The sequence below is a fragment of the Pagrus major genome, chromosome 22 (genome assembly GCF_040436345.1).
Source record: "Pagrus major chromosome 22, Pma_NU_1.0".
NCBI classification, from domain to species: Eukaryota; Metazoa; Chordata; class Actinopteri; order Spariformes; family Sparidae; genus Pagrus; species Pagrus major.
In genome coordinates, this window is record NC_133236.1 from 12,003,545 (window position 1) to 12,016,861 (window position 13,317).

Consider the following 13,317-nt stretch of genomic DNA (forward strand, 5'->3'; position numbering starts at 1 on the left):
TGACACATTTGTTTTGCCAATAACTGTTTTTTTTTGTTGTTGCCTTTTTGTTGTTGTTAACGGCCCTTAACTTTATGACTAATCATTTTATTGTAGTGGGCTGGACAAACATAATTCACCATAATCTGGAGCTCAATGTATTTACTGAGTGTTTTCCCTATGTTAGCTTGCTAGCCAACACAATCCTCCTGTTTGCTCCATTGATGTTAAACACTTACTTTTAAGTGGGCTAGTAGTAAGGTGTATTCTGGGATGGATAATCAACTAACAATGTGACTTTTTTCTGTCTTAAAGTGTTTTTTGTCTGTTTAGCTAACATGCTATCAGTCAACACAGTATCAAATGTTATATTCGTCCTTGTAGAGCATCACATCCCCTCTGTGCAGCCTAATCCTGCTCTTAAAGCAATTAGCCATCAGCTGACAGTCCACAGCTGCACAATTAAAGCCACCGATCAAGGACAATCTGTTTTGCGTGATGGTTTTATGAGCGGAGGGTCTCCTCTATAAGCTTTCATCACCCACCACCACCACCATCGTCATCATCACTGCCTCCTGAGATCAGAGGATTAGGTGTATGATGGCACCCCCTGGGGATGCATGTAACCGAAGTAGGCTTGCGTTAATCTGCCTTGCTAAAAAGCACAATGGGTTTGCATCACTTAGCTAAGTCCGGGTAATAATGGTCTAAATATATCCGCTTAAATCTCTGCTGGACAGCGATTTCTTGCTGACAGCTAAAAAAATTACAGTAAGTACTCGTGTGGGCACAAAAGACCCCAGACATCACCCATCATCGCTTGCCTTTCATGTTGTCCGCCTACATTTAGCTTTATTCCCCCCCCCCCCAATTTTTGTCTTTTACTAATTTGTGTTTTACAATACTGCTGAAACAATAAACCCATCAGGATCAATTTTTGTAAACAATCACCCCAAAGTGTGCTCCGGTCCCATCTAGCTGCTGCGACTGCCTAGAACACAACACTGCATTGAACTTGGAGCTTGTCTGAGATGCACCACTGTCAGAGAGACAATAGGTCTGAAAGGAAGGAGGGTGTGTGTGTGTGTGTGTGTGTGTGTGTTTGGAGGAGGTCAGCTTCCTATAGTGTGTCAGTGTACAGCAGGTCAGGGAAGAGGAGTGGCCGGTAGGAACAGCTGCTGTCACTGACATGATTTCTTCCCCTGCTGAGGCCTCTGGAGGGGACGAGGATGACAGTTTCCTCCCCGAGTCAAACAGGAACGGGAACAGAATGAGTTATGGTCATTATAGTGACAAAAGGTGAATGTTTTATAGAATAAAGTCATGAAAAGTCCATGTGGAAGTCATGTGTACAACAAGGATATGATAAAAATACAGTCAGTGTCAGTAATGGAAAATATTACAGTACATTGTCCTTAAAATGACAGAATGTAATTCTTTATCAAATCAATGACAGAAGACGGAGTTTGATGACGTCATGAAGTTGCGTGTGATCATGATGTCGGAGTTGATGTCTTCATTGTTAAACAACAAGATAAAAAACCTATCTGAAAAAATCTGTGTACAAGTGACAAATACAATAAACAATAGAACGAGCTGGTTCTCTGACTTCCTTCCTCACTTTCCGACGATCATCTGGTGTTTGTCTCCTGTTTACCCGGAAGTTAAAGCAGTTAGAGGGGCTGAAGGGGCTTTGACAGGAAACCAAATGAAACGCACCGTAACCTCCACTTCCATCATGTTTCTACAGAAGCCCTGAAGGACAAACCAAACACTGGCTCTAGAGAGGGCTTTTTGTGTTTTTGACCACCATGGGTGAGGGTGAGATGAGGGGTGTTCAGTTGGTCAGCACTGCGAGATGCCACTAAATTCTACACACTTTAAACTTAAACTTTTGCAGCTTGCGAGGCCTGAAAAGGTAACAGTTACTCAAAATTTCACAAAAAAGCAAAGATACATTTGTGCAGCTTTGATTTTCCTTTCCGACCTCATCATCATCTCACAACCCCTCACATTTATCTGATGACCCTCTGGAGGGGACCTGACCCCTAAGTTGCGAATCATTGAACCAAACTACTGAACTAAATATAAAATAGTTAAATCCATCTCCACCTTGCTTAACTTTAACAGCAAAATATTAATATTTACACTCTAACACATCATTATTAACAATCTAATAACCAAACATTTCATATTGGTGGTTACAGGGGCCATTTTAGTACAGAACAAGTACTTTTAAATACATTTTGATGCCAAAATTTGTTCACTTTTACTAATGTAGGATTTTTCTAAGTGCAGAAATTCACGTGATCGCCCCCTGAAGTCGGAGCAACAACTCCGAAAGTCGGTGAACATTTTGGGTTTATGGTAACATGCATATTTGTGAACTATATTTCAAGGGTTACATTATACGTTTCCTTTGCTCTTCCTTGTAAAAAACATCAACACAATCTGGAAACAGCTGTCAGTGTGTTATTTAAATGCAAAACATCATCCATGTTGCTTCTGCAAGGTATGAAAAACTCTTGACTGAGAGGGAAGCAGAAAGTCCTGGCACGTAGGCCTTCACCAGGTGAGAATTACTATCACCTGATGTGAAGAAGTCAGAAATACGACATTCAAGCACTTTCTTCTTCTCTCACCATCACATTTTGGTAAAGAAAATTCATGCTTTCTTTCCCAAATGTAACCTCACGTCAAAGGGTGATGCACGTGCAGCCAGATGGTGATCAGCAGCAGCAGCAGACTGTGGTAGCTGAAATGGGTGTTTGCTGACATGCTTTGTCACCGGCTCTGGCTCTGCTCCAGTCTGTCCTGCAGGGACAGAAGGGTGTAGTCCTGATCAGCAGCTGGCCTCGTGCTGTCTGACCTCTGACCTCCACGATCCTCCCCCTTCTCTCTGCTCACTCACCAGCTCTGCTACACCCACGTTCCCTGTCTCCAGTACAAATCCTTTCATTATGAACAGTTTAGGTCGCTCACAGATGTCTTGGTTGGTTTTTTTGATGCACTCTACAAGACTCTACATGATGAGACCAGATGGCTGAGTGCTTAAGGCAACATTGACACCGTATTTAAAACTATTATTATTATCATACCAGAAAGAAAAAATAAACTAGAACTGAAAAAAACATCACTTCTGGCTGGCACAGGGAAATGTCTTAACAAATACTGGATGGTTTCTCATATAACTGAAACATTAATACAATATGAGACATTCCTGCTGCCCAGAGGATGAATCCTACTGACTTTGATGACATTTAATGTAATGGCGTCATGTGGTTTTTGAGTGTAAAACCTTGATAATAACTACTGATATTAATGGACATTAATGGATAAATGTATTTTTGTTTTATCAGTTGTTTGATACCTGCAGGAATGACAAAATATCAAGGTAAATAGAACAATAAAAATGTTTTATTTGACAACAGAACCTTAAATATCCTTTAAAACAAACACAACATATGAAAGCTGAACATATACATTTGAAATTCTCATGTTGTTGAACACATCCTCAGTTTTTCTCCTGCAGATCTGACTGATGAAGCACATCAGTAATATCAGAGCATTACTGAGGCACGATCAGATCCTCGTGCACCTCCCGACGTGCAAAAATAAATAGCTGGCGACTGTGAAACCTGAGTCCCTCAGATCAGCAGGTCAGACTGCAGCGTCTCCTGCTGTCTGAAGGGCAGCAGATGCAGGTTTGAGGTGGAGGAGGCATCGATCTACAGTAACCCAACCCAAAAATAACTTCTATACACATAACACAGCAGCTTCTGGATTTAAAACATACCTGGTCTGCTTTCACATATCACTGATAGAGTTTGACTTAATTCTTCTGCATTATAATAGCGGCACCTATCAGACAAACATATACTCCCACACCGACGTATCTGTGACAGACTCTTATTGGTCGGGCTCCACCAGCAACTCTTGTATCCTACGAGGTAAAATTGCTGTTTTTGTCAGTGGAGTCTGGTGGATACGGCGGATTTTAGTAAAACAAAAAGGATCTTACTCCTTAATGGGTCCATAATGTTGTCAGACACTTAGAATAACAATCTGAGTGGAAGAAACAAGCACTGTCAGTGAACTCAGTCTGACGAAGCACATTTGGCCTCAACGATTATGTTGCAGTCATTGCAGAAAGTTTTGCGGCTGCGTCTGAGGTGATCTAATGGACAGATTCCCAAACTTTTTAGTACCTATGAGTCATTTAGACTCAGAACTATTTAAAGAAAATGGAGCCCAAGTTTAAAAATACCCTTTAACTCTCATCAAAGTCCAACGTAAAGAAACCTGAGACCTATGACCTCCAGACAGGTTTAGGGAAGCCCTACAGTGAAACACATGATGAGATATTTCACAGGACTGAGTCGTGTGATGCCGTCCTTTAAATGCTTCATGCCTCAATTTATCAACGTTTACTGGAATTTTGTTTAATTTTCCTGCCTGATTAAAATGACGTTATTAGTTAAGTAAAAGTCGACCAACTTACTTCACTTCCTCTGTTGAACCCTGTTGTCATGTTGTCACACTAAGGCACAAACTGTCCGACAGGCACTTCTGAGTGAAAGACTATCATTATGACATCGAGGTTAAAATACTGAAAACCACAAAGAAAACCATCCAATCTGGTCATAAAACTGTATCTGATCTTTCTCAAATCAAAAGTGAAATCATTTCACTAACTACCCAAGATCTCAAAGTTAAAACTCAAAACTCAGCACCATAAATTCCCTGAAACTTCTTGGTGTTACTGCAACATCTCTTTTACTGCACACTCATTCAGGAGAGGCAGGAGTCAAGATGCTCATTGATCTTTGACTCCTGCACCTTCGCTTGGCACACAGGACAGCTGACTGTCAGCGCAGAAGAGGAAGACGAGGAAGAGGAGGGGGTAACAGTGTGCAGTCCTGCGGAGGAATGAATGGAGGAAGTAGAGGAGTTTGAGGAGGAGGTGGTGGCAGTTCTTTGCTGCATTGCAGGTGAGTTTGTCTTTGCAGACTCCCTCGAGGCTGCTGAATCGCTGGCTAATGTCTTCTGGAAGAAGTTAAAGATGGCGGCTGAGCTGCTGCGGTCGTCCCACGGCCTCTTCCTCGATGCCTGACCTCCACCAGCAGCTCCTGATGTAGTGTCACCGTTAGAATGACTGAAATACTTGGACTGTTTCGGTTTAACAGGGCTGCCTTTGGTTCCTGCTGAAACTACAGATGAAAACTTACTAGCCTGACTTGGACTAGGGTTAGACATTCTGGGAGAGGAAGCTGAGTGGTTGCTAAGTTGATTAGGTACAAAGGAAGAAGAGGAGGAAGCACTCGTTGTACTGTTTGGTGAATCTCTTTTAGTTTCTGTGTTTGAGGTGTAGGACTGACTCACCGACTTCCTGGGGCTTGTGTTGCCAAAGAGTTCTTCGATGGACCTCTGTTTGATTTTGTTTGTGTCTTGGCTACTGCTACTACTGCTGTGGGGTTTGGGGATTCTCACTGGTGATCCGTTGATGTTGATGAAAGCCCTTGTGTTACTAACAGACCTTTTTATAGGAGGCTTCTGCCTCGTGGAGGTAGTAGGTCTGACAGGAGGGAAGGCGCTAGAGATTCCTCTGTTACCCTGGGTAGAATGAACAGGAGGACTGAGACTTTTAGCTGGAGATGTGGGGGTGAACAGTGTCTTCTGAGAGGAGATGGGGCTGGACGAGGGTGCTTTCACAACCGGCCCTACTGCTTTTTGAGATGGGGAGGAGGACGTAGAGGACTGGGACTTCCCTCCGAGTAGAAAGCCTTTGCCAGCAAATGGGATGATGTTTCGTATGTCCTGTGATCCAGAACCTGAGAGGGAAAAGGTACAAATTAAGACGCAGGCAACAAAAACTTCTTTGAGATGTCTCAGCAAATAAATTGTAAAAGGCTTCTCTAAAACAGGAGCTGCTACTAAATCTGAAAGCTTAAAACAAAAACAGTTATCTGCCTTAAAGGGACAGTTCAACATTGAGGGATAATCAGTTATTTACTTGCAGAGGAACAAAATCCTCACCTGTAGTTGTACTCGAAGACTTTCCATTTCCTGAGGCCTTCTTCTCTGAGGTCTTCCCGTCCTTTTTACCGTCCTTCTTGCCTTTTTTGCCATATCCTTCAGGCTCCTTGACCTTGGTGTAGGTCCCCCCACACGACCTCCTGTGGTCCTCCCACCAGGGATCCTGAGCAGACGGAGCCCGGTTCATGGCCCTCTTCACAAAGCCAAAGTAGGGCTTGCGGTACTGGCAGGGCCCGTCGCACTTCCACCAGTGCTGCCGGTACACATCGACCTCATCATGGAAACTGTGGTAGACCTGAAGAGAGGACAGAGGGAAGACAGAAGTTTCAGAGGGTTATTTTAATATTAACATCTCTGTAAAAGGCTGTGACAAGATAAGGCAGTTTCAGCTATAATATGTACTAGAAGATACACCTACAGTAATCTTGGTCCCAGTGGCCTGGTTGATCCGGTTCATGTGTTTGCAGAACTCAGGGCCGTGGCCGTCTCGGTCTCTGTTGTTCTGGGTCACGAACAGCAACGCGTGAATCATTTCATGAAGGAGAGTCTGTGGAAACAAACAAACAGAAAAAAAATGAATCTCGCAGAAAAGATTTCCAGTCCGATACACGGACACACAGTCAAAGCTGGTTCATCAATAGAAGAGATGCTATTATGTATGAGAGGAATTTTGAGTGTATCTTACAAAATCTAACCTTAGATCTGTGGTAACTATCCACCTCACCTGCACCAGGTCTTTTCTCGGTCTCAGCTTCAGCAGAGGCTCACTGAGTCTGATTGAACACAGTCCTCCTCGGCCCTCGTAGGAACACACACCAGCACACCTACGTGAAAAAGAGCAGGAGACATTAAAGAAAAGTCCCACAGCCTTTTCATAAACCCAACTGGAAAGATCCTTTTGCAGCCAGCATCACAGATTAACTGGGCTGACACAGCCCCTTTCCTCCTGTCACACCAGACCCCATACAAAATTCAGACCATTTTATTTAAGTGACAGCATCACTGCACTCAACTACAAGTCAGTGAGGACAACACAATAAAACATGACAACCAGTCACTTACAGTGTCATTCTTGGGCTCCACTTCACCTCGACACCGCTGAGTTTCCCCCAGAAGAACGTGGCATTGAACTCCAGGAACATGGACCTGACATCGGGATTGGGGTCCAGCGTCTCCCAGGACTCGTCCACGATGGACAGCGGCCTCTCTGGCCGGGCAGTCGGCTTCCAGTAGGGAACAACATCACTGCCACCTCCAGCTACCTCCACTTTCCTTTTCTTACTGCTTTGTCCGAGGTCGTCATCCTCAAATCCGTTTGAAGAAAATAAAGACGTCTCGTATTCATTGTTAAACTGCTCCTGTAGCTGTATGGCAAGCAGGAAATCATCATCCATCACAGCAGCAACAGTGGAGAAGGTGATGAAGGCTGAGGCAGCTAGCTACGTAGCTTTAGTTAACGTTTACGTTAGCCTGCTGACGCTAACTAGCTAACGTAGCTTGTAGGCTCTCAAATAACAGTGACAGAATCACCGGAGCAACAACATAGTCATATTTGTGTTATGATTTCAGCAGTAACGTCCATATCTTCATGTTAGACAGAGATTGTTTGTTGTTAATGCTAACTGTCAGTCCAAAGCTAGCGCCAACACTTCAGTGTTAAGTGTGTCTCAATACAACCAAAGAACATCCGTTGTGGGTTTCAAAATAAAACTTCCGGAAAGACAAACATGGGCCGCCAGGTTTTAAAGGGGAGAAATGTGTGGTCAATACATATGTTTTGGTTTTAATGTCATTTCCAAATAAAGAAGTACAGGTGTTTGTTGTTTTATAGCATATACGTATGCTTAAATTAAATCGTTGGAATATTTTGCGTTTATTGTGACACAAGTTTCCGCTCTACATTTGAGTAACTCTCGTACACTTGACAAAACTTTCGCCCGTTTGAAAATAATAGCAAGGCATTCTGGGATTTGTTGTAATTTTTACTAGTTGGCCAATCAAAAATGCACTCGGGGTTGAGCTGTTGTCGTTGAAAGACTAAATTGAAAAAATTAGGCAATAAGTCAAGTCTTATCTATGCTTTGTATTTTGAAATTTGTAATAAACACAATCTACTTATTAACAAACGACTAACTTTAATTTAAAATTGCTCCTTTGCACGCGATTTGTTGGCCAACCGTTTTTCTGAATCCCGTGACGTTCCAGCCAGGGTGTCAACTTCCTGTTTGGGAAACAAGCGGAAATTAACTAAGGGGCGTCCATGAACTCTTCCTCTGTCTACATTTACCTCTAATTTGTAAGATTTTTGTCTAAATAAGAAAACACATTCGCAATAGAAGATGTCGGAAACGGGGAACCGACTCCGGAAACTGCTCGAATCGCCGAATTTCGACCCACAGAACTACGTGAAGCAGCTCTCGCAGCAGTCTGATGGCGACAGAGATTTGCAGGAGCACCGTCAAAAAATCCAAAACTTGGCCGACGAAACGGCTCAAAACCTGAAGAAAAACGTCTACAAGAACTACAGGCAGTTCATCGAAACGGCCAAAGAGATTTCCTACCTGGAGAGCGAGATGTACCAGCTGAGTCACATCCTGACGGAGCAGAAGAGCATCATGGAGAGCATCACTCAGGCCCTGTTGTTGACAGACAAGGATGAGACCTCCAAAGAGATGCAGGCTGCTTTCCCTAAAGAGACAGAGGAGGTGAAGCAGAGGACGCTCACCTCACTGCTGGAGAAAGTAGAAGGGGGTAAAAACATCATGGACACCCCAGGGAGGCACCTAGTCTACAATGGTGACCTTGTGGAGTTTGATGTTGACAACATGTCCCCCATCCAGAAGGTGCACGCTTTCCTCATGAATGACTGTCTGTTAATCGCCACCTGGCTGCCAAACCGCAGAGGAACTGTGAAGTATAAATACAACGCCCTGTATGACCTGGAGAGCTTCGCTGTGGTCAATGTAAAGGACAACCCTCCCATGAAGGACATGTTCAAGATCCTCATGTTCCCAGACAGTCGCATCTTCCAGGCGGAGAACAGCAAAATCAAGAAGGAGTGGCTGGAGATCCTGGACGAAACCAAGAAGAACAAAGCCACCAAGGACAGGCACAAGAAAGAAGAGGAGATCCCCACTTCTCCCGTCAGAGCAGAGGTGTCCACCAATCCTTTCGATGTGGACGATGACGAGCCAGCTGATGCTGAGGAAAGTGTGGACCTCAGCCTGGAGTGGATCCAGGAGCTGCCGGAGGATCTGGACGTCTGCATCGCCCAGAGAGACTTCGAGGGCGCTGTGGACCTGCTGGACAAGCTGAACGAGTATCTGAAAGACCAACCGGTCACCCCGAGGGTCAAAGAGCTGAGGCTGAAGGTGGACGAGCGCGTGAGGCAGCTGACAGAGGTTCTGGTGTTCGAGTTGTCTCCAGATCGGTCACTTCGAGGAGGACCTAAAGCCACCAGGCGGGCTGTGTCCCAGCTGATCAGACTAGGTCCTGCTATGTTTTAAAAAGCCAATTTTTCTTTTCCACAGTGACACCACTGCACATTCACCTTCTCTATTTGCATTAACTTTGCATGAAATAGTTAAATCTGTGTTGTATTCTTGGAGCGAGTATGCAAACATTATTCAACAAAATTACTTTCAGATTATGACCTCAGAGGCTGTTTAGCTGCGATAAAATGGTGCCTCCAATTTTTCATACATATTTAGTGTTTATAAAATGCAGCAAAATGGAGAAAATTGTCCATGACAGTATCCTTAAGCCCAAGAGGATGTCCTCAAATTGCTTGATTTGTCAAACCAACAATTCCAAACCCACATAACCCAAAACATATTTAGTTTATATTTAGCTGCTTGAGATAAACAAAAGTCACAAATCCTCACAACTGGGGAGCTGAAACCAGTGAATTTTTGGCATTTTTTTGCTTGAAAAACACACATTTGATCAATTAATAAAATAGTTTTAGATTTATTTTGTGTCTATAAACTAATAATGTAATCAACTCATCATTACAAATCGAGGTTGCAGTCAGTATTCCTGTTCCTTGGGTCTTTAAGAATATATAAATCTAGCTGTCCTCTTATACTCCTCGTTGTTTTGTTAAACTGCTCTAATAGTCAACTCAGGTTATCTATCTTCAAATTAATTATAATTAAGTAATTTTGTTTATTTGCAAAATCTTATAAAACTCTGATATTTGATAATGTTGTTTGGTACAGACAATACTCCCAGACATGGATTAGATTATTTGGACCAAAATTATATCTTGGAAACATACAGAGAAAAATACAAATGACCAGAGAAACACATCAGACAGGGACCCAGCCAGGAGGAGGAAACGCTGAAGTTGTGAATCCAAGTTGTCCTAGAAGAACCCCTAAGAAAGACATTTTTGACCTGCTGGGAACCAAACTCTGTATGATTTTCACAGAATAAAAAAAAAACAAAAAAACAAAAAACCTTACACAAATTTTAAATTCCTAAAAGTTGTTTCAAAGCCATCTACTGTCAGATATTCAATGTGTTGTCAAAACAACACAAAATTCCTTTGAAAATTGTTTTTTCTTCAATCAGTCACATTTTAAGCTATTTAGTCAAAAACATAAAAGAATCAGCCTTCAACTCCACAGAAGGTGATTAGAAAATGTAAAACTCTAAAACTACAGCATAAACGCTATGAAAAATCTGCCCTGTGTCACCACATGAAATGAAATATTTGCACTAAATTTCAGTTGTTTTCGTCTGTTTTGCAGGTCAGTCCACCAAAGCCTGCGAGCTGTTTCTGAAGAACCGCGCTGCCGCCGTCCAGACGGCCATCCGGCAGCTTCGCATAGAAGGAGCCACGCTGCTCTACATCCACAAACTCTGCAACATCTTCTTCACCAGCCTGCTGGAGACAGCCAAGGAGTTCGAGATGGACTTTGCCGGGAACACGGGCTGCTACTCAGCCTTCGTGGTGTGGTCCCGAACAGCCATGAGGATGTTTGTGGACGCCTTCAGCAAACAGGTACGTAGAGCAGGTAGACTCTGAACTTTGGATACTTTTTTGGTGGCCAAATTCAAAACCTGTGAAAATATGTCTTTGTAAAATTGCAAAAAAAATATTCTAATAAAATGATTTTTTTTTTGTCTTTATCAGGTGTTTGACAGTAAGGAGAGCCTGTCGACAGCAGCAGAGTGTGTTAAGGTGGCTAAGGAGCACTGTCAGCAGCTGACCGAGATCGGCCTGGACCTGACATTCACCCTGCAGTCCCTGCTCGTTAAGGACATCAAGGCAGGCCTGCTGAGCTACAAGGACATCATCATGGAGGCCACCAAGCACAGAAACTCTGAGGAGATGTGGAGGAGGATGAACCTGATGACCCCTGAGGCTCTGGTTAAACTCAAGGTGGATTTCAAGTGGCTTTGTTTTCCTTCAACTGGCAATAGACATGTTTTTTGCTTTAAAATATACTTATGAAGTAAATGTTGATCACACAATGCACTGGCTATAGAATAATGACATAATTGGCCTTGAGATCAGTTCCCTATAAACCTCGCTATAAAATATCAGAAATTAAAGTTCTGTTTTTAACTTTACTACATTACTACTTTTTTCCTCAGGACGAGATGCGCACCTGTGGGATGGGCTGCTTCGAGCAGTACACCGGGGATGACTGCTGGGTGAACCTGAGCTACACCATTGTGGCCTTCACCAAGCAGATGATGAGCTTCCTGGAGGAAGGCCTGAAGCTCTACTTCCCCGAGCTGCACATGGTGCTGCTGGAGAGCCTGAGGGAGATCATCCTGGTGGCCGTGCAGCACGTGGACTACAGCCTGCGCTGCGAGCAGGACCCCGAGAAGAAGGCCTTCATCGTGCAGAATGCCAGCTTCCTCCACGACACCGTGCTTCCCGTGGTGGAGCGGAGATTCGAGGAGGGCGTGGGTAAGCCGGCCAAACAGCTGCAGGACCTGAGGAAGAGCACCAGGCCGGTTCGGATCAATCCGGAGAGCACCACATCTGTGGTCTGAGACTGTAGTAAAGGACAACTGAAAAAGAAACACTTACATGTTCTTTTACTGACTGTTCTGGCAACTTCAACTCCCATTTAACAAATAACCACTAAATATTGGTTATTTTGAGATGGCAGGACAGAAAATGACAGGATGCAGAACAGCAGAATAAGATACCTGAAGATAGGTATTTATAAAAAGCTTCTTTGCACCTGAATTTGTACCGACTCACACAAAAATACCTGTTGATATAGGGTAATAATGATGAATTAAAGATGATCTGGTATTAGTTTATTGCTTTCAGAAATCCATATTGCTGCATCCAATATTTGTTGTTGAGCTGTTCCTGTTTCCATGTCGGTGTGGTGAAAACCAGGAAGTGAACTGTTCCTCAAGTTTGTGTAATTGTGCAATGAATACATGGAAAAGAAAGTACACATTTCAGACAAACAGCTGATAAATTTATGTTAATTTCCGGATTAGACTGGCTGTGTTATTTGCAATTTAGTGCATGTGACCCGTGTTTTCTCTGAATTTTAATCACACAGTTTTATCAGAGACATTGGCAGAAACCTGATCTTAATGGAATGTGTGTGCTCCCCTTAAAAACCTAATGTTTATGCTGTTTTGGAAGCAATATAATACTATGTTTGATTCAAACTCACCCAGCAGTGATTTTGATGCCTCTGGACCATTATTGAACACTAAATAGTATTCTAGCCTGCTAGGACTGATTTAAAAGGGATGACTGAAAAGCAAATGCACTGGTAAATGTTGGCTGTTGTTGAGTCAAAGTTTGTGTTTGACAAAAACACATGAAATTGAATAAACGTCATCAAGCATAAGTGCAATCTTGTTTTTGTTTTTTTTCTGTATTTATCGGAGAAAAATGTCAATCAGTGTTTCCCAAAGCCCAAGACGACGTTCTCAAATGTTTTTGTTTTCTTCACAAACCAAAGATATTCAGCTGACTGTCATGGAGAAGTAAAGAAACCAGAAAATATTCACATTTCACATCAATCATGAAAATAGTGGATCTGAGCCTAAATACAAAAAGTTCGTCCTACAACTGTGTATTGCCAGTCATCTTAAGAACAACACATGTATTTTATGTTTGATTTATATGTTTGCCTGGTGAGCATCCAGGTTTTTCATTTTCTTTCCTGTCAAAAGTCTCTCCCTTTTCTACTTTATCTAAGGAAATGAGAATAAGATTCATGTTTGCAGCAAACACTTTGACTATTAATGGGAGTTTTTGTTCTGCAATGCAGCAGTTAAGAACCATGAAATACAAACTGTCAGGAGTAA

The 13,317-nt window shown here is 42.8% G+C and overlaps 2 protein-coding genes across 2 annotated transcripts; one reads left to right on the forward strand and one right to left on the reverse strand.

The window, feature by feature from the left end:
• Positions 1–3,374: 3,374 nt before the first annotated feature.
• Positions 3,375–7,666, reverse strand: sprtn (SprT-like N-terminal domain). Its single transcript, XM_073492240.1, has 5 exons — positions 7,078–7,666; positions 6,740–6,839; positions 6,434–6,562; positions 6,016–6,310; positions 3,375–5,810 (listed from the first exon to the last, which is right to left on the reverse strand). Exons 1-5 carry the CDS (start codon positions 7,407–7,409, stop codon positions 4,771–4,773), a joined length of 1,896 nt encoding a protein of 631 aa, XP_073348341.1. The 5' UTR covers positions 7,410–7,666; the 3' UTR covers positions 3,375–4,770.
• Positions 7,667–8,253: 587 nt separating this feature from the next.
• On the forward strand, positions 8,254–12,854 carry exoc8 (exocyst complex component 8). Its single transcript, XM_073493239.1, has 4 exons — positions 8,254–9,504; positions 10,770–11,023; positions 11,156–11,404; positions 11,620–12,854. The coding sequence occupies exons 1-4, from the start codon at positions 8,355–8,357 to the stop codon at positions 12,025–12,027; spliced, it is 2,061 nt and encodes a 686-aa protein (XP_073349340.1). The 5' UTR covers positions 8,254–8,354; the 3' UTR covers positions 12,028–12,854.
• The last annotated feature ends 463 nt before the right edge of the window (positions 12,855–13,317 follow it).

Bases quoted from the DNA above. Each gene is read 5' to 3' on its own strand.
- exoc8 (XM_073493239.1), top strand. From the start codon at position 8,355: ATGTCGGAAACGGGGAACCGACTCCGGAAACTGCTCGAATCGCCGAAT. The intron at 11,024-11,155 runs GTACGTAGAGCA...TGTCTTTATCAG, and splicing joins TGGACGCCTTCAGCAAACAG to GTGTTTGACAGTAAGGAGAG. The intron at 11,405-11,619 runs GTGGATTTCAAG...TTTTTTCCTCAG, and splicing joins AGGCTCTGGTTAAACTCAAG to GACGAGATGCGCACCTGTGG.
- sprtn (XM_073492240.1), bottom strand. From the start codon at position 7,409: ATGGATGATGATTTCCTGCTTGCCATACAGCTACAGGAGCAGTTTAAC. The intron at 6,840-7,077 runs GTAAGTGACTGG...TTTTTCACGTAG, and splicing joins TGGAGCCCAAGAATGACACT to GTGTGCTGGTGTGTGTTCCT. The intron at 5,811-6,015 runs GTGAGGATTTTG...TTTCCCTCTCAG, and splicing joins GTCTTCGAGTACAACTACAG to GTTCTGGATCACAGGACATA.